Consider the following 17,705-nt stretch of genomic DNA (forward strand, 5'->3'; position numbering starts at 1 on the left):
GGTGTTGATCCATGGAACGGAGATGATCTTAGGGCGTTGAGCTCTTGTCTTTGCGGCCTCCCATGGGGGTTTCGGATTGTGGTGTCTTGACATGGTTCTGGTTGGGCATCTCCTCCTCAGTCTGTGCGCCAATCTCTCTGGGAGTTGTTTATAGTAGGCACATAGGAAGAATCGTGTTTTATCACGTCCACTGTCGGGATTATTACCCCATCTCATGGCGAGTCAAGGGCAGCCCTGTGCCTTGCGAGGCCTTGTCCAATTGTAGACGATGCTGCAGACACATACAAGGTCGCAGGAAGAGGGATCTGATGTTACATAGCAACAGCCACGCGCCCTCGATAGAGAGAGATATGCAGCAGGGAGTAAGAAGTGATACCAATTTCCATCCAATCTTTAAGCCGTCAAGATGCAAGCTGGCTGAGTTGCAGTACAAGCAGATGCTCGTCCCTGATGCTTCCCAAACATCCACACCAGAGCGTTGACTTCGATTTTACTACTAGGTCATACTCGTACATACAACAGTGACATTGGAATCCGACAGAAAGTCATAGCTCTTCATAGTGTTTCGAGAACAAAGAAGAGAAAAGACGCAGCTCAGGCAGAGGAACGGGGTCCCCAGTAATACGGGTCCATCGAAATAGTGGCTGTTCACGGCATCTCGGCAAATGGTCCCTGAAAACGCCGTTGCCGCGTCTCACCTGTAGTCAGTCGCCTTTTGACGTGTAGTACCTACATGTAAGGTAAGCACTGTCAATACTGTTTATACATAACCGTAAGTTTGGGAGATGAAACAAGAGACATGAAAGAGGTCAATGCATTCGTATGGCTCAACGTCAGAGAGCGGATAAGGCTGGAAAAAAGGAGTATTAATAGGTATTCGCCAGCCTTGAAGGCGTGAAGGCGGTTCGCACATGTAGGGTACCTTACCGTACCTTCGGTGTACATGGCCAGTCCGATGCGTGCGGTGCCTGAATATCATGCAGTTCTTGCGTTACTTTGCGTCGATTCCAAGAGATGTAGTTGTCGTTGCTTGCGAGATCTATCAAGTGAAGCGACAGCAGCAGCAGCAGCAGCAGCGGGGGTCGACATCTGATCTGCTCTCTCTTGAGTTTGCAAGCTCGTTGTTGCTGCTGTGATACACGAGACAAGTGTGCAGCTCAACCAGCCTTTCTCACCACAATCTCGAACCAGAGTCGGCGCACTCCAAGCCCCTGTGCCTATCGATAGGGCCCCCAGTTACCTTCAGGTTATGATTCTTGTCGAGACATGGCCAGCCGTGCTCTAACTCGGCCATTTCCCATGCTCAACAAACAGCCTTATGCTCATGCCTCGCTCCGACTGCTTGTCCTTGTCCGACCCCATCGTGCCATCTCGATGCGTCGGATCTAGTTCTATAAAAAGCCGCACCTAACTGTTAGTACTAGATCGCCATCGTGACCTGAAGGCTCCATGACATCTCTGTACAAAGGCAGACACGCATCCAAGGACCCTGATCACGCGGGCGGGTCAGTCGATGCTCGCTGGCCCAGCTGTCGCATTACAGACAGGCACCAATCCATCATCCCAATGACAACCTGAACGACATCCCCCAGCGTCTGCGTCTTGGGTTTGCTGAGCTGGAGCAGAAAACGGTTTTTGATGCCTAATCTTGAGCTGGCGGATCCATGACGTCCTGGCCCAGGCAGCGAGATTAGCCGACAATGGCCCGATCGCATTTCGACGCCAGTCCAGCCTCCAGGGGGTCGCTAAACCAACTGCTGTCGATTTAGTCTCAGCGAGGCTGGCGATTGATTCTAGTACCTCAGGCAGGCCGCAGTCTGTATCCTCGACCCCGTCTTCACCCTCCAGGGCCCAGCGTCGTCTGCCGACCACACGCACGACACCGACGCAACCATCACGGCCTGAGCGGCTCCCGACTCCCAGGCACCCGCAGCCGAGCACCCGCCGCGCCTGGCCCCCGATTGCTCGCCCGCCAATGTCTCCATCCTGAACGCATCTGGCGGTATCATCACCATCTCCCGCGAGCGCGCCCCTCCGCCCCCTGCTGGTACGTCACCGCCGTCGAGGCCCCTTCGCCCTCTCCCTTGCTGCCCGCAAGGCTGGCCGTTGCTGTACCTGTACGACGCACACTCGCTCTCGTTCCTCAGCCTCGACGACACGACGCCCAGCCATGGCTTCGTACGGCCACCGGATGCCCCAGCAGCCTCACCACGGCCACCCGCACGCGGGCTATGCCGCCTCGCAGCCGCCGGCTCCTGGGCCCCCGGCCGGCACCTTCGCCCCGGGCACCAAGATCCAGGTCGGCAACCACCGCGTGCAGATCCAGAAATACCTGTCCGAGGGCGGCTTCGCGCACGTCTACCTGGTCAAGCTGCCCAAGCCCGTCGACGGCACCGACCTGGCCGTGCTCAAGCGAGTCGCCGTGCCCGATAAGGAGGCCCTGCGGGGCATGCGCACCGAGGTCGAGACCATGAAGCGCCTCAAGGGGCACCAGGCCATTGTCACCTACATCGACTCCCATGCCTCCGAGCTCAAGGGCGGCGGCTACGAGGTCTTCTTGCTCATGGAGTTTTGCGACGGCGGCGGCCTCATCGACTTTATGAACACCCGCCTGCAGCACCGCCTGACCGAGCCCGAGATCATCAACATCTTTGCCGACATCGCCGAGGGCGTTGCCTGCATGCACTACCTCAAGCCGCCGCTGCTGCACCGCGACCTCAAGGTCGAAAACGTCCTCATCACAAACACGCCCAAGGGCAAGCGCTTCAAGCTGTGCGACTTTGGCTCTGCTGCTCCTCCCCGGGCGGCCCCCCTGACCGTCGTCGACTGCCGCTTGATGGATGAGGATGTCCAGAAGCACACCACGCTGCAGTACAGGAGCCCCGAAATGGTCGACGTCTACCGCAAACAGCCAATCAATGAAAAGTCGGACATTTGGGCGCTGGGCGTGTTGCTGTACAAGCTTTGCTACTATACAACCCCTTTTGAGGATCAAGGGCAGCTGGCCATATTGAACGCAAGCTTCAGATATCCCAGCTATCCCGTCTTCTCAGACAGGCTAAAGAAACTCATTGGTATGACATTGCGTGCAGCATATTATGCCCCGATAATCACTGACTGTGAATAGCTTCAATGCTCAGGGAGAATATGCAACTGAGACCCAACATATACCAGGTCCTCAAGGAGGCTTGTGCCATGCAAGGCCGAGATCCGCCTATTCATGATGTTCGTGGTTTTTGTTCCTTTCATCTTCTGTGCTATAGCGCAAACTAACAGCTTCACATAGATTTATTCTGGACGAGCGAGCGACGAATCGAGAACGAGCCAACATACCTCCGCCACCGATGCAGCGGCGAAGGCGCCCATGGTCGGCGCCGTCTTCGCAGCACCCACTAGAGAGCAACAAACGCTGCCGGACATTACACCCATGAGAAGAGGCCGTCCGATCCCCTCGCCATCCCGCACGCCTGTTCCGGGCAAGGTCACCGATGGCGATCCATTCGCTGCTTTAGACTCTAAAAGCATTGCTGCTGCGAGCGCTACCACCACCGTCCGACAGCCCGAGCCTGATGAGCTCTCTTCTAGGTTCCCACGACTGGACGAATTTGCCCTGCTTCATGAGCAAAAGACTTTCAACTTTGACTCCACCCCAGCTTCGCCTCGACCGCAAAAGGACATGAGCACAAAGATTGCCGAGCGATTGGCCGACGAGGCATTCGCATCTTCGAGAAGCCCTGCGCCTTCAACACCCGCTCCGAGACCGCACTCCGTTGCGCCCATCTCGTCGCGCCCTCCGCCTGAGGTTCCGCCGCCCACGCTGGAGACCAAACTTCATCCAAGACTGGTGCCCTCGTCTACGGCCCAATCTGGAATCAGCCGAGCGCAATCCATCATCACGAGCAACCCGGAGCTCAAGGCTATTGCGAACAAGACGGCGACCTCTTCATATGTTTCTACAGGGACGATGACGGAGCTCTCTCCCGACAAGGAACGGCCGTCAGACGCGGAGACAAGCAGACGCTCCTTTGAGGTGGAAACCCCTCGCGCACCTGCTCCTCGTACCGCGGCCCTCACTGGACAAAACACCGCCAAGCGACTTTCTGGCGGCAACTGGGCATCAGCAAACACACGATCCTCGTCTGTCCAGCCGCGGGTGAGCCAGAGCACGGTCGCCTCATCCAGGACGTCGCTTGACATCCTCAGCTCTCAAGAAGATCTGATTGAATTGCGGTCTGCTGCTGGCGATGCTGGCGGTAAGCAGCGGCCTCTCAGCTCCACGTTTGAGCCCAGCACGCTGGAATACCTGCGCGAGAGGGAAAACGCGTCAAAGCCTTCTTCTCGCCAGTCTTCCGTGACGCGACACTCTTCGTGGCATCTGCCCCTGTCACATTCCAACACCGGCCGCAACGACGGCGGATCGAGTTCCAAGGACCAGCGTAGCTCTGGTGGCGCCGACGCCCAGGACGATCAAGACCGCCCCGGGCAGCGTTCCGAGGCGACTTCCTCAACCTCCAAGAACTTGCTTGCAAGCAAGTTTGGTGGTGCGTTCAAGAGATTCGAGAACAACGCCTCATCAGACAACGAGCTAGAAGTGAAATCTTCGTCGCCCGGCAAAGAGCAGGGGCGTCGTGCGCTGACGCCCATCCAGGGGTCTGAGGCGGCAGACGACCGGAGCGACTCGGATGACGAAGGGCGACACATGACGGCCGAGATGCGTCGCGAGATGGAGCGTCGCCAGCTGGAAGAAGAAGAAGCTCGAGTGGAGGCTGCGCAAGCAGAATATCGAAGACGGGTTGCCGAGGGCGGCTCGCCCTCCAAAGCTCGTCCCCCCACCGCACCAAAGCCCATGGGGGCGGCACGAGCGGCCAGTATCCAGAACAGGGTTCAGAGCCTGCTCTCCGAGGAACAAAAGCCGGCACACGTTCCGCGGACAGCCCACGGATATGGCAAGTACACCGATTCTGAGCCAGCGCCAGGCGAGACGGACAAGAACCGCCCCGAGGTGAAGCGTAAGCCGACCGTGGGTGCAAAGCCCGCAGTTGCGGACCCACGAAGAAGCGACAGCTCCTTGGTCGACGCCAAGCAAGCCACGGGCTCGACGTCAGCTTCGGTGTCGGCGAAGAGCCAGGCCAAGCCAGCAGCCCCCAAGAAGCCCATGCACCTGAACAACATCCCAACAGGAGGCAGGCAGGCCGCATCACCAACCAAGGAGAGGGACGAACCGACATTTGAGCGTTTGATAGCAATCGACCTCCCCGGGCAGCCGATGCTGGAGATGACTGCGCGCGACAGGGAGGACTACATTGAGGACTTTGCCAAGCGTTTCCCCAGCCTGAGCACCATAGAGTTGAGCCGGGAGGGCGGACGCGAGAGAGATGGACAGCAATGATATAGATTTCTTTCTCTGTTATAACTTGGTTTTTACTTTCTTTCCCCCACCGTCTTTATTACTCTACGTCTGTCGGGGGAAAAGGCATTGGTTCGAATTTCGCAAAGCAGATATATCAACATATTCGAGCATATATGGGAGCATTGCACTGGCTGTGGAATACAAAACTTTATTATTATTATTTACTACATCTGATTCTCCATGAGACAAATCGCTCCTTCGAAGCCGTCTTGGTCAACAACTTTTTGTCCCAACTCAATCGTGTGGAATCTCCTGCAGTTTACAGATTATGCGCCTACCGGTGTTATGCAATTATAGTGCACAATGCGGCTTATCTTATCGGACAAGGTATCCATATATTTTTTTCTTCTACCATTGAACCTGGGATTTGCTTCATATAACAACTTGAAGTCGTCGAGGACCTACGCAACAACACAAAATGGCGAAAAGAAAGAGGCAAAATGCTGCTGTCAGCGAACCCGCTGCTGAGCCCGTATCCACGAAGAAGTCAAAAACAGTTACCGAAACCAAAAAGTCAAAACCGGTCGACGAAAAGCCAAAGCAGGCCAAGCAGAGCGCAAAAGCCGTGCAAGCAAAAGCAGAGACAAAAGCAAAGACAACAGCGACAAGCGATGCGAAGCTCGTGGAGGAAACGATTCAGATTGTCGCGGGCTCCTACGACCGAGTTCTCCACGGACTGACAGCCTCAATTGGCCCCAAAGGCGACGTCGAGTTTGCCGATACCTTTCTCTTCAACGCGCACGCTTCGGCCATTCGATGCGTCGCCGTGTCTCCCCCTTCACCCCCGATCCCCGGACAGACGCAAAAGGTCCTTCTGGCGTCTGGAAGTACCGACGAGCGAATCCACGTGTACAACCTGTCTGCGCACCCGCCGAGCAAGAAGAACAAGGAAGCGCTGCTGAGCGTCGCCCCGAGACCGATCCTGGAGAATCCCAAGAACCGAGAGCTGGGGACGCTGCTGCACCATGATTCGACAATCACGGCGCTGCGGTTCCCCACGAGGTCGAAGCTACTCTCCGCGAGCGACGATTCCACGATTGCGATTACGCGGACGCGCGACTGGTCCATGCTGAGCAACATCAAGACGCCGAAGCCAAAGGCCCACGGGCGACCGACGGGCGACACGGCGCCGTTCGGCGGCACGCCGTCTGGCGTCAACGACTTTGCGATCCACCCGAGCATGAAGCTCATGATTAGCGTCTCAAAGGGCGAGCGGTGCATGCGGCTGTGGAACCTCGTCACCGGCAAGAAGGCGGGCGTGCTGAGCTTCAGCAAGGAGATGCTGCGGGAGATTGGCGAGAGCAAGCATGCGAGCGGCGAGGCGCGCAGGGTGACGTGGGGCACGGCGGACGGGGCGGACGAGTTTGCGGTTGGGTTCGATCGGGATGTGGTGGTCTTTGGGATGGACAGCGTGCCCAAGTGCAAGGTTATGCCGACGACGAAGAGGGTCAAGATTCATCAGTTTGCGTATGTCACGGTGGATGAGGAGGCGGGTGACTCGCTGTTGGCCGTGGCTACCGAGGATGGCCGCGTTGCGTTCTTCTCGACAAAGGCGGAGGACTTGTCAAAACCCGAGCCTTCAAATGACAAGACACAGGACGACAAGAAGGCGCCGGAGCCGACTCTCCCCGTGGCCAAGTTTGTCGGCTACGTAGGAGGCGAGGGCGTACAGGGAAGGATCAAGGACTTTGCCGTCATACCGAGCACGGCGAACAAGGGCACGCTGTACGTGGTTGGCGCGAGCAGCGACGGCAAGATCCGGCTGTGGACGGTGCAGACGGGGGAGCTGCTGGAGGCGGCGAGGAATAAGGAGGCCAAGGTTGAGAAGCCGGCGGGGGTGCTGAGGGGGACGTATGAGACGCATAATCGGGTGACTTGTCTGGCGGCGTTTTTGATGCTGGAGAGGCCGGAGGGGGTGGAGGATAGTGAGGATGAAGTTGAGGAGGAGGAAGAGGATGATAGTGAGAGTGAGGATGAGGAGGAGTAAAGGGCAGTGGTGAATGTTTTGGAATGATATGGAGTTGTATATACTTGACGTGGGTGTAATGATCGATGGCTGGGTAAAGATATAGTTACCAGTGCATACTTGATTCCCATGACCGTTTGCAAGTGCCATGTCTGTTATCAACTGCTACCTAAGTGGCGATGCGTTTTGTTTGTTCTGGAAGCCGTGAATGCGTGATAAGTGTCTGAGCCGCAAGTTTCTCCTACAGGTCTTCGTTCTTTTATAAAAAGAGTTGACTAACCAGAATCCCAACTTGGCTATCCAGCATCACGTTACTTTATATATAAGGTATATACTTGGGATACTAAATAGCCGAGTTGAGGTGCTGGATAGCCCCTTTTTGTACGGATTATTCATGCTGCTCTCACATTCCGCGTCTGATTTTCTTGTATAAAGTTGTAGGTTTTGCTGGTAGGTAGATGATAAGGCAGTTATGATGTTGTACATCTGCTACACTAAGGTATACCTAGTATCCAAAGGAGGAGAAGTAAGTAGACAGTCATTATGATGTTCGTTTCCATCTACTCCTTTTTCTCGCAGTCGCTTCCAGTAGAGAGACAAACTTACGGATGATTGGATTGCGAGACATTGAAATTTGTGTTTAAGGTCGTTCCACGTCACCTGGAAATTTCAATCCGCTATCCAAGAGAGCTTCTTGCAACTCAGGTTTGTTGTCTGCAATCTCACTTTTCGCTCACTTACTTCTCACATTCTGTGATCTTTAATGGGAGATAAATAGGCTACAGTTACCCGGCCTCGCTCAACCTCCTCCTCTCCTTTTGCACCCATATGACAAGTCTTGCCGCAAGCTCAATCCCATACCTCCTCAACTCTGTCAAACCCCCATCATCATATCTATCAGACTTCAAAGACCTAAACAACCAACCCCTTTTCCCTCCGAAGCTGAAGTTGTCATCAAAGGAAAAGTCAACAGGTATGCAAAATCTATATACTCTGCAGAGATTCCTGCCAGCGCTGACATCGTTATTGATTCATATGTACCTAGGGCGCTGCTCCCTTGACGGCTATTGCCACCATGGCGCCGGCGGGTCTCTCGACTTTGCCCAACGAGCTGCTCTACAAGATATGCAAGAATCTGTGTCCGCATTGCGCCAATCTCCCACGGTCTTTGCCCGAAGACGGCTACAAACTCGAAGATGGAAGACATGCGTTGTCTTGCCTCAGCAAGACGTGCCGGCAATTGCGCGAAATTGCACAGCCGATACTATATCATCATGTGTATACCATCAGACACTGGCACTTTTTGCGCAGCATCATCGCGCGGCCGGACCTGGCTGCCAATGTACGCGAATTGCAGTATCCCGGCGACTCTGATAGCCCTTTTTCAGGGGATCTCAACGCGGATGCTGTTTTACGGGCTCAGGAAGAGCTACTAAAACACATGGAAGGCATCGACGGGACTGATATCAATACCATTAATTGGGCAGACATTCTGGACATGATATTAGAACGACTCCCCAACGCGGAAGAATTGAGCATCAACATAGGGAACACACATATAGAGGTGTTTCATGCTGATCTAGAGTCTATCAGGCGTCTGCGTCTGTATTCTCGCTCTAAAGATCGTGAGCATGGGGATCAGATGGGCAGCTTGCTATCGGTGATGCCAGACCTCGAAGAGTTGAACATTTCAATCGACTTTCGGCCAGAGGAAACATATATGCTACCTTTTACTGAGCTCCGCTCCCTGGATCTCGAGTTCAGCCGATGGAGCGCGTCAGGTCTTACAACAATGATCAATCATTGCCCACAACTGGAACGCTTCAGATGCTACGGAGTTTTAGGCCCTGGCGTCTATGAGGACGACCTCGTGTGGTCCCTGGCGCAGCGTATCCTACAGCCGCTGAAGAAAACATTGAAGCATGTCAACTTTTGTCGTGATACAGATTTCTACCCTGAAGAACCATCTCTATCCCATTACTTTGGCAGTTTTCGCGAATTGGATGGGCTGGAGACACTATGGATGGATATCGGTTACATCCTCCCGGACCGCAGCAGTCCCTACGATCTTACATGTCCAGCAAACACAGACGAGTTGGTTGCACTGCTGCCGGAATCACTCAGGCTCGTATACTTTTGCGGTATCGATGACTGGTGGCATGGAATAGAGATGCTGGCGCAGGCGATTGAGGGAGGCCATTTCCCACGGCTCGAGACGGTGGTGGTGGAGCAGGATGGAGCAACATTGGAAGAGTCGCGCAGAGCTCTCGCAGCTGTGGGTGTTGCCTGCGAGAGCATTACATGTGGCACTGGAGATGGCCGTCATCTTTTCCCAGAGGGTGGCTTTTGGGATGATTGTTACTGGAATTGACCTTTTTTTCGACTGCCCATAGCGGTGAGAAAGACACTCGGTGGCAACGACGGCTGACGTATGAGGGTTGTGAAGGGCTCCCTGAAGGCCCTACAGCCAAGGAATGATGGTTCGGAGGTGATTGCTTGTGGAAAGAGGATATGACGGAAAGGCCCTGAGATGAGTTTGCTGTTTCTTCTTCGACATTGAGGAATTATGGGTAGTATAATACCCAGTCATATGAGGTTTGACGTGATGTCAATATATCTATTGCTGTAAGAATCATCTTCCTGTCCCTTTAGGTGATGCAAATAGTGAGGTTATCAACACCACATGTAAGGTACCTATATAGGAATGACATGAATCCATGTATAGATGGTGTATAAGCCAGGCTGAGGATAAATCGCGTCTTAAAGTCTCTTATATGGTTGTCTTCACGACAAGATGCCGGCATTTCGAGCGCGCAGCAATAAGTTCAACAAACGGCCGCAGTGTCAACATTCTCCGATTTGAGGGGTCTGCAGGATTCGAGAGGTCTGCAGAGGGTTGCATGCAGAGGACATGGAAGCTGGCGTTGCAATCAACCAATAGGTAGGTTGGGCGATTAATAAGCCCCCCCTCAGCCTCCTCACCGTGAATTGGGCTCGTCCCAAAAGCCAGCAGACTTGCCGTCTCCAACGTCTGACTTCCATCATCATCGCACGACTGAGGACAGAGGCAGATCATCAAGTACGCAGAGTCTTTGAGGTTCATCGTGTCACTGGCATTTCTGACATTCTCCTGTTAGGGCGCCGCTCCGTCCGTGTAGGTTGCAAGCCGTCTCTCGCCTCTCCATCATGGCGCCGACAAGTCTCCTGGCTCTGCCCGATGAGCTCCTCCTCATGATCTGCCGAGAGTTCTGTCTTCATTGCACTTGTCCTGAGGAGACATTCAGAGCCCATGCACTTATAGGCGAATATGTGGATGCTCTGTGCTTCCTTAGCCAGACATGCAAGCGCCTGCGTAAGATTGCGCAGCCGGTGTTGCACCACGATGCTCGGCCTCGACAGCTTCCACTCTTCCTACGAACAATCACTAGGCGACGGGACTTGGCCGCCCAGGTGCGCGCCTTCTGTGACTTGAGCCATAGTTATTCCAAAAGATTTCAAAATGGGGATCTCGGCGTGATCCCGCCCGGCCAGGTCACCGACGAGGAGGAGCGGACATGGGGAAACGATCTCGAACGCATGCGCACGCTGCTGGTGCCGACGTTGATGCGGCTCCCGGCCGTGGAGGATCTGGTCGTGGGTGTGACTTTCAGACGTGGGTACAAGTGGGAAACTCTGTTCAACATGAGATCCGTCAAGCGTCTGCTTCTGTATCCCTACAATTGCCGCCTTGGGTTTGGGAGCCTGGACGCTTTTCTCTCCTTGACGCCCAACCTTGAGAGCTTGGCATTTAAGGACTGGACTGGGTTAGTCATGAAGCCTCTGTCTCTCACTCGACTGGCCTCTCTGAAGATTCACGGGTTCAACTTGACCGCAGCGTCTCTGGAGGCACTGGTGAAGTCGTGTCCGATACTGGAACGCTTCGAGTTTCGACAATGGGGGTATAATGACGACAACCAGCCGCTATGGCTCATCGAGGAGGAAAGGGAACCGCTCACGTGGAGGCAAATGCAGGAAATCTTGCATCCACGGAAAGACACATTGAAACATGTCCGTTTCGCCTTTTACCCGCACCTGAACGAGGTCGAAGGCCTACCGTATAACCCAGCCGACGACATGGGCAGTTTCCGCGACTTCGAGCGGCTGGAGACACTGCATGTATCAGCACTCAGCTTCCGCGGACTTCAACCCACTCAACACGGCTTGCAGTTTTATGGTTATCCAGCGACGGTGTCCGAGCTGGTCAGCATATTGCCGGAATCGCTCACTCTGCTTCACTGCGACCGTTGCCACGAGAGGTGGGATGGGATGAAAATGCTGGCCTGCGCTATTCAACAGGGGCATTTCCCACGGCTCAAGACGGTGATTTCAGGAGAATGGGGGGTAAGGCTCAGAGAATCACACGAAATGTTGGCCTATTTCGGCGTGACCTGCTGGGGATGTTAAGAAACCGCTGTTCACCCGTCCCTGTTTACGATATCTGAAAAGGCGGCTTGATGGGTTCGAGATGGAGCAGGGCAGGTTGCCTTTCCAAGACCTACGTTGGGAGAAGATGGTTTGCTGAGGGAACCGAATGGGTGTCTGATATTCCTTCGTCATCACTTACTAGCATGCGGTAGCAAGGAAACACCAGAATGATCTCCATGCAAGTCTTAAGTGACGAAGCTGGGTTTGAGTGTCATGTTCCATGTATTTGCTCCCTAGGACTTATGATACCTGGGTATGCAGTACCGCGCGACATACAAAGCGATAGTAGCAGGAAATATAAACACCCTCCTCTATCAGCAGTAGGTAAGTAAGACTAGAAGTAGTAGAGGCGTGTAGATTTGTGAAGATGTTGCATCATGTAGACAGTCGCTTCTGATAGAAAGCATTACATACCTAACTACATATATGTAGTGTATCAGTCATTTGATCCCAGGGTGTTTCCTCCACAGCCTGCTTATATGCCTACCTAGGAGATAGGTTAGAAGAAGCCATCTTGTTTAGCTAAGTGAGCTAATTATAATTAAGTCTATTACAGGGTGAAAGTCCATTCACTGGAGAAGTTGCCCGAGGGCTGACACGGCCATGTGCATGGCTCCTCGCGGGCGGTGAGTCACTCACGTGAGGTTTCGACTCGCAAACCAAAGGAGCTTCCTGCAGCCCAAGCTTCTCTTCTACAATCGCAACTTCATCGGCATTACGATCCAAGACGGATTCAACAGATCTTTATCAGCAGCATCCCCGCCGCCTCATACTCATCAACTCCAGTACTGTAGACTGGCATCAAATTAGCAGACTGGCAGTCTCAGACAATTCAAACCACCATGCCGCAGCGGAGAGTTCAGGCAATGGCCGGACCAAAAGGTACGCAAAACTCTTCACGTCCTCAATCTCTTCTGCCAGCGCTGATGCTGTGAATACAGACAGCTGCTCCCGCGGCAGTCGTCACACACCCCAGGCATCGACGCGTCTCACAGCGCTGCCTGATGAGTTGCTGCTCATGATCTGCCAGCAGTTCTGTCAGCATTGCACAGATCCTACAAGGAGTTGGCGCCATTTTGTCGGTCCACGCCTCCATGCTCTATCTCATCTCAGCAAGACATGTCGAAAGATGCGTGACATCGCACAGCCGGTACTATATCACGATGTCCGTGTCGTGGAGCTCTGGCTCTTCTTGCGCACCATCATGGCGCGACCGGACCTGGCTGCCCAAGTACAGTGCTTCCATCAGTACGACCCGTTCATGTACTTTAGTTCTGAGGATATGGACGAAACGGCTTCTTCGCAGGCTCTTGAAGTGCAGAAACACGACTGGGTGCGCCAGTTTGAGGGTACAGAGGCCCTGGGCGGCGATGCCGACATTGAGAGATGGCTGCTCGACTCGACGTTGGCCCTGCTGACAAGCGCAAAGCAACTGATCATTGACATATGTTTGAATGAACGATACGCATGGGGAGCCTCGGCCAAGTTTTTATCCGTCAAGTATCTCGTCCTCGATCACGTCACTCGGCTTGGCGACGGTTACTTGAGCGACTTTCTGTCTACGATGCCGCGCCTCGAGAAGCTGTCCATCGCAGTCAAGGGGAACATGCCAGAACGCCTGCCTCTTGCGGAAGTCCGCTGTTTGGAGATTTGGGGGGAAGAATTGAGCGAGGCGGCTTTAGGCGCCATCGTGGGCTCTTGTCCAAGACTCGAACGGTTTGCGTACCACATGGGGATGGGGCAAGAAGCCATTACATGGAAGCCAGTGCAGCGTACTCTGCGCCAATGCAGGAAGACGTTGAGACACGTCGAGATCACCTTTAAGCCATACTATTTTGGCGAGAACCGCCACCTGGAGTATGGCCTGGGTAGCTTCCGCGATTTTGATCAACTAGAATCGCTCTTCATAAACGCAAAAGGCTTTCACACGGATGCTCTGAACGATAGAGTCCCCATGTTCCCAGCAAGGATGTCTCAACTGGTTGACTTTCTGCCCGAGTCGGTCCGGCACATTCGGTTCTATGGTCTACAACGCAAGTGGGATGGGATTGGGATGCTCACACAGGCAGTCTCGGAGGGTCACTTCCCACGCCTCAAGCTGCTCCAGTTCCGTCGGGATAGGTGGACTCTGAGTGAATCATACAGCATACTTACTGCTGCCGGCGTGACGTGCGAGATATCGACAGATGCTGCTGTTGATATATTACCCCAGGCTATTACGGTTCCATAGTGACATTTGCGATGGACCCAAGATGGAGTAAATCACGCTACGGATGTCTAGAAAGCGTCCTCGAGGTTGAGACTGAGGAGAAACGGTTTTGCTGAGGGAATCTCAAAGGACGTCTAGTATTTCCGCCGACACGTTATGGTAGAGAGATGCCTTCTAGTTCGAGCGACAGAGCCTGGTGCCAAATGAAGTCAATTGCAAGGTCTAGAATCCTTTCACGATAAAGATAGCCTCAGAACTGACGATTCACTGCCTCCTCTCGACCCACAGCTTCGCGGCATCATACATGCCCAGATACAAACCGCTCCCCACGGCCGTCCAAGCAGAGCGGAACGCTGCTCCCCGAAAGAAGCCCTTGAGTCCCCGTTCCCGCCAGACATCCTGCACCACCTTGATGCTCGCCAATCCCTTCCTGCTTGTCGAAGCATCATTGTCTATGCTGACCATCATCCGTGTCTTGATGACGTCGCTTGGCGTCGTGACAAAGGCAGCTATGCTCCCCGCAATGGCGGCACTGCTCCCTGCTATCAACCCAGATTCACCAACTCCTCTCGTTCCTCCATCTATATCCTGAGTTCCCTTTGACCGTGCCCTGTGTTCCCATAAGCGAGCGCGTATATGCTCAAACAGCGGAAACTGCATGGCGGTGAATGGAAGGTTGCGTGCCACGAGGGCGGAATACCCGGTGAATAATCTGCCGGAAGCGAGGACCCTCTTGAACGCCAGTAACGACGTCGACCTCTTTGGGATTGTATTTGATGCTGAGGCTTTTTGTTGTTGTTGTTGTTGTTGTTGAATCATTTGGGCGTTTTGCTTGATGACTTCGCCGGGGGTGAGGACGAGACAGGATGCCATTTCGGCGGTTGCAGAGGCGAGGGAGTGGATTACTGGGGTGGGCAGAGAGACGGGGAGATGCTTTGTATAGAGAGATTTTGTAGTTTCGTATGTTGAGAAGAAGACGCCGGCTTTGTAAAGCAATACATTTGTTCATTGTCAGCTGTAAATGTTACTCCAGAGTGGGCCATGATGCTTTTGAGGATGAAAGGGGGGGGGGGGGTTTGAAGGGGATGGATGGATTGGGGTTTGTATAGGGTGAGTTTAGTAGTTTGCCTTTATGTACCTGCAGGTAGAGTAGCCAGTATGACGCTTCCGATGCCTTGGTATAGACCGCGCAGGGCAAGGGGTTTTGTCAAGGGGGATTTGATAAAGTCCTGGGACTGGTAGCGCGTTTTGAGGGTGTCGAGGGGGTAGACGAGGAGGTCGACGGTAAAGGCCGCGGCGGCACCGGCCTTTGAAGGAGTTTGTAAGTTAGTAGGTGAGTGAGTATGGGTGTATTTGGCAGAGAGAGAGAGAGAGAGTGAGAGAGAGAGAGAAAGGTGTGAGACTACATGTACAGTGAGGGAGTGGACTGACCAGATATATTTCCTTCATTTCTCTATTTGCTTCTATAAAGCAGATCTATCTGTTATTCTTCTTCTTTGTAGATGATGAATGTGGATAAGGTAGGTTTAGGTGTAGAGTGTTGAGTTCAAGTGAGGGCTTGTTGCGTTGATGACATCATGGAGGCAGTCGCCAATCCGAGAAAACGCGAGTCGTCCATTTCGGTAAAGATGACTCCATGATCAAACTGCTTGCTTCTTCATGTCCTGCTTTTCAGAGATGAAAGAATAGTACTTTTCTTTTACCGAATAAATTCTTCCAATTGGCAGTAATGTACAGAGCGTTAAAAAAAAAAGAAAAGAAAAAAAAAAAAATACACGCCAAATTTGCCAAATCAGCTAGCCAAACCTCCAACATCTATACCGTGCCGTATGCTCATTGCTTTGTCCTTCCCTTCAAACATGTCTAAATCTATTGTGCCTAACAATTTGTCCCCCCCTTCCCCCCTTGTCTACAGCTACAGCTTGCTCTTGATGCTGCTGGGCGCATCTTCCGAGACGACGGCAATGACGACGCAAATGTCGTCGACTTTTCCGCCGTGCCAGTTTTCTTGGGGATAGTACTTTTTCACCTCCTTGGCAAACGGCCCGTCTCTCTTGGTGTTGACGCTGGCCTGCTTCGCAGCCAGCACAATCTCCGTCGCCAGCAGGCTCTGCAGCGTCACGGCCTTTTTCAACTGCCCGTCGACGCCTTCGGGAGCAGCCGTCAGGCTGTCCAGGGACTCGGCCACGGTGACCGCCTCGTTGGCTGCCATGCTCCAGGCACCGCTCTTGACCATGACCCGGCTGGCGATCCGCAGGATATCCTGGTTGAAGAGATTGTCCAGCACGCCATCGGTGGCAAAGACGAGCACGTCTCCGTGGCGCAGGTGGTGATGCGCCACGTCGGCATCGCGCGGCAGGTCGCTGAGCTGCGTTCCACCAAAGGCCGCCATGCGAGCGGCCACGCTGGGCGGCACGACGGACAGCTGGAAGGGCGTGTTGAAGGCATGCGTCTGCGGCTCCGAGTACGCGTGCACCGCGTTGAGGCGCAGCTGCAAGAAACCAGAGTCGCCCAGGTTGGCCACGTCCAGGACGCCCTCGGGTCGCGCAATGGCGACGCAGGCCGTGCTCCCTCCGGCGGCCACGTTGGGGTCCCTGCAGATGGCGTCGTAGCCCTTCTGCATGAGCTTGCGCGCCGTCAGAGGCGCATCGCTCGTCGCGGGATATTCGTACGCCGCGGCGGCCATGTAGTCGCAGAAGCCGTGCGAGAAGTCGGCCGGGTCGACGCCCGAGTCCACCCAGCCGCCGACGCCGTCCGCGACGCCAAAGGCCACGGAGCCGGACTCGTTGACGCGGCTTACGAAGAAGGCATCGTGGCCGGATTCGGGGCGCGATGACTTCCGGCGATGGCGGGGCGGCTGGATCCGGTTGTAGGGGTTGAAGTGGAAGACGTGGGTTGACGGGTCGTAGGGGCGGTCTTTGGCGATGAAGGACGCGGCAATGTGGTAGGAGAACTTGGGAGACGAGGACGAGTCGGAGTAGAAGCGCTGCGAGGCAGATCTGGGGGTCATGAACCAGGACGTCCTGGATGCGCAACTGGAGGCTGTTTGAGAATGGTTTGGTTAGCGGGATGACAATTGTCGGGTTAGGGGATCGCATTCAGTAGAGAGAGAGAGACGAACCATGATACAGCGTTCGCAGTGATGGCGAGGCAGGCACCCTGCTTGGGAGAAACATGGCCGTCGACGGTATCTCGACTGCGCTGGATTGTCGCGAAGAATCAAGAGGACGTTGATCCACGGCGAGGCAGTCCGAAGCGGCGCGCAATCGCCAATCCCGGCACTACTTTACAGAGACAACTTGCTCGCCATCCTCCGGCGAGAAGAAAAGTCGCTCGAGGTACCGCGGCAAAGGCGCAGTGGATCCGTTGGCGCCGAAGAGAGAGAAAAAAAAAAAAAAAAAAAAAGACGAAGAGCTTGAAGGCGAAAGCGTTTGTATGGCAATAATAATCCGGACAATCAGAGGGATCTCAATCGAGATTATTGTCAGTCAACCCCACCAAATTCGTTTCCCCCACAGAAACGAGCGTTTGCAGCGTCTTGTTCTGCGCTAAGGCACGTAATGATTAGCTAATGCGGCGCGCGCTTTACCCGAGCTTCTGCCGGCTGTCACGAGCTTTCAAGTCGTGTACGGGGTATTCACATCCCGTCTGCTGTG

General features: G+C 54.2%; 7 protein-coding genes across 7 annotated transcripts; 4 read left to right on the forward strand and 3 right to left on the reverse strand.

The window, feature by feature from the left end:
* Positions 1-28: 28 nt before the first annotated feature.
* On the reverse strand, positions 29-559 carry TRIREDRAFT_110128 (uncharacterized protein; the record flags this gene model as incomplete). The annotated part of the gene is made up of 3 exons (XM_006967807.1): positions 29-137; positions 286-305; positions 518-559. The coding sequence occupies 3 exons, from the start codon at positions 557-559 to the stop codon at positions 29-31; spliced, it is 171 nt and encodes a 56-aa protein (XP_006967869.1).
* A 1,611-nt stretch (positions 560-2,170) lies between these two features.
* TRIREDRAFT_66550 (serine/threonine protein kinase) lies at positions 2,171-5,389 on the forward strand (the record flags this gene model as incomplete). The annotated part of the gene is made up of 3 exons (XM_006967716.1): positions 2,171-3,074; positions 3,128-3,225; positions 3,287-5,389. The coding sequence occupies 3 exons, from the start codon at positions 2,171-2,173 to the stop codon at positions 5,387-5,389; spliced, it is 3,105 nt and encodes a 1,034-aa protein (XP_006967778.1).
* A 439-nt stretch (positions 5,390-5,828) lies between these two features.
* TRIREDRAFT_80515 (uncharacterized protein) lies at positions 5,829-7,397 on the forward strand (the record flags this gene model as incomplete). Its single annotated transcript, XM_006967717.1, has 2 exons — positions 5,829-5,906; positions 5,994-7,397. 2 exons carry the CDS (start codon positions 5,829-5,831, stop codon positions 7,395-7,397), a joined length of 1,482 nt encoding a protein of 493 aa, XP_006967779.1.
* A 420-nt stretch (positions 7,398-7,817) lies between these two features.
* On the forward strand, positions 7,818-9,747 carry TRIREDRAFT_110131 (uncharacterized protein; the record flags this gene model as incomplete). Its single annotated transcript, XM_006967718.1, has 5 exons — positions 7,818-7,826; positions 7,886-7,902; positions 8,022-8,081; positions 8,155-8,341; positions 8,422-9,747. Coding segments are annotated over 5 exons (1,599 nt in total), but the record flags the coding sequence as incomplete, so codon positions are not given.
* Positions 9,748-10,519: 772 nt separating this feature from the next.
* TRIREDRAFT_123196 (uncharacterized protein) lies at positions 10,520-14,070 on the forward strand (the record flags this gene model as incomplete). The annotated part of the gene is made up of 7 exons (XM_006967719.1): positions 10,520-11,756; positions 11,993-12,062; positions 12,102-12,164; positions 12,273-12,295; positions 12,397-12,466; positions 12,651-12,722; positions 12,782-14,070. The coding sequence occupies exons 1-7, from the start codon at positions 10,563-10,565 to the stop codon at positions 14,068-14,070; spliced, it is 2,781 nt and encodes a 926-aa protein (XP_006967781.1). The 5' UTR covers positions 10,520-10,562.
* A 243-nt stretch (positions 14,071-14,313) lies between these two features.
* TRIREDRAFT_110133 (uncharacterized protein) lies at positions 14,314-15,498 on the reverse strand (the record flags this gene model as incomplete). The annotated part of the gene is made up of 3 exons (XM_006967808.1): positions 14,314-15,032; positions 15,188-15,356; positions 15,481-15,498. The coding sequence occupies 3 exons, from the start codon at positions 15,496-15,498 to the stop codon at positions 14,314-14,316; spliced, it is 906 nt and encodes a 301-aa protein (XP_006967870.1).
* A 466-nt stretch (positions 15,499-15,964) lies between these two features.
* Positions 15,965-17,059, reverse strand: TRIREDRAFT_66702 (uncharacterized protein; the record flags this gene model as incomplete). Its single annotated transcript, XM_006967809.1, has 1 exon — positions 15,965-17,059. The coding sequence occupies one exon, from the start codon at positions 17,057-17,059 to the stop codon at positions 15,965-15,967; it is 1,095 nt and encodes a 364-aa protein (XP_006967871.1).
* Between the last annotated feature and the right edge of the window lie 646 nt (positions 17,060-17,705).

This window comes from Trichoderma reesei (genome assembly GCF_000167675.1).
Source record: "Trichoderma reesei QM6a unplaced genomic scaffold TRIREscaffold_19, whole genome shotgun sequence".
NCBI classification, from domain to species: domain Eukaryota; kingdom Fungi; phylum Ascomycota; class Sordariomycetes; order Hypocreales; family Hypocreaceae; genus Trichoderma; species Trichoderma reesei.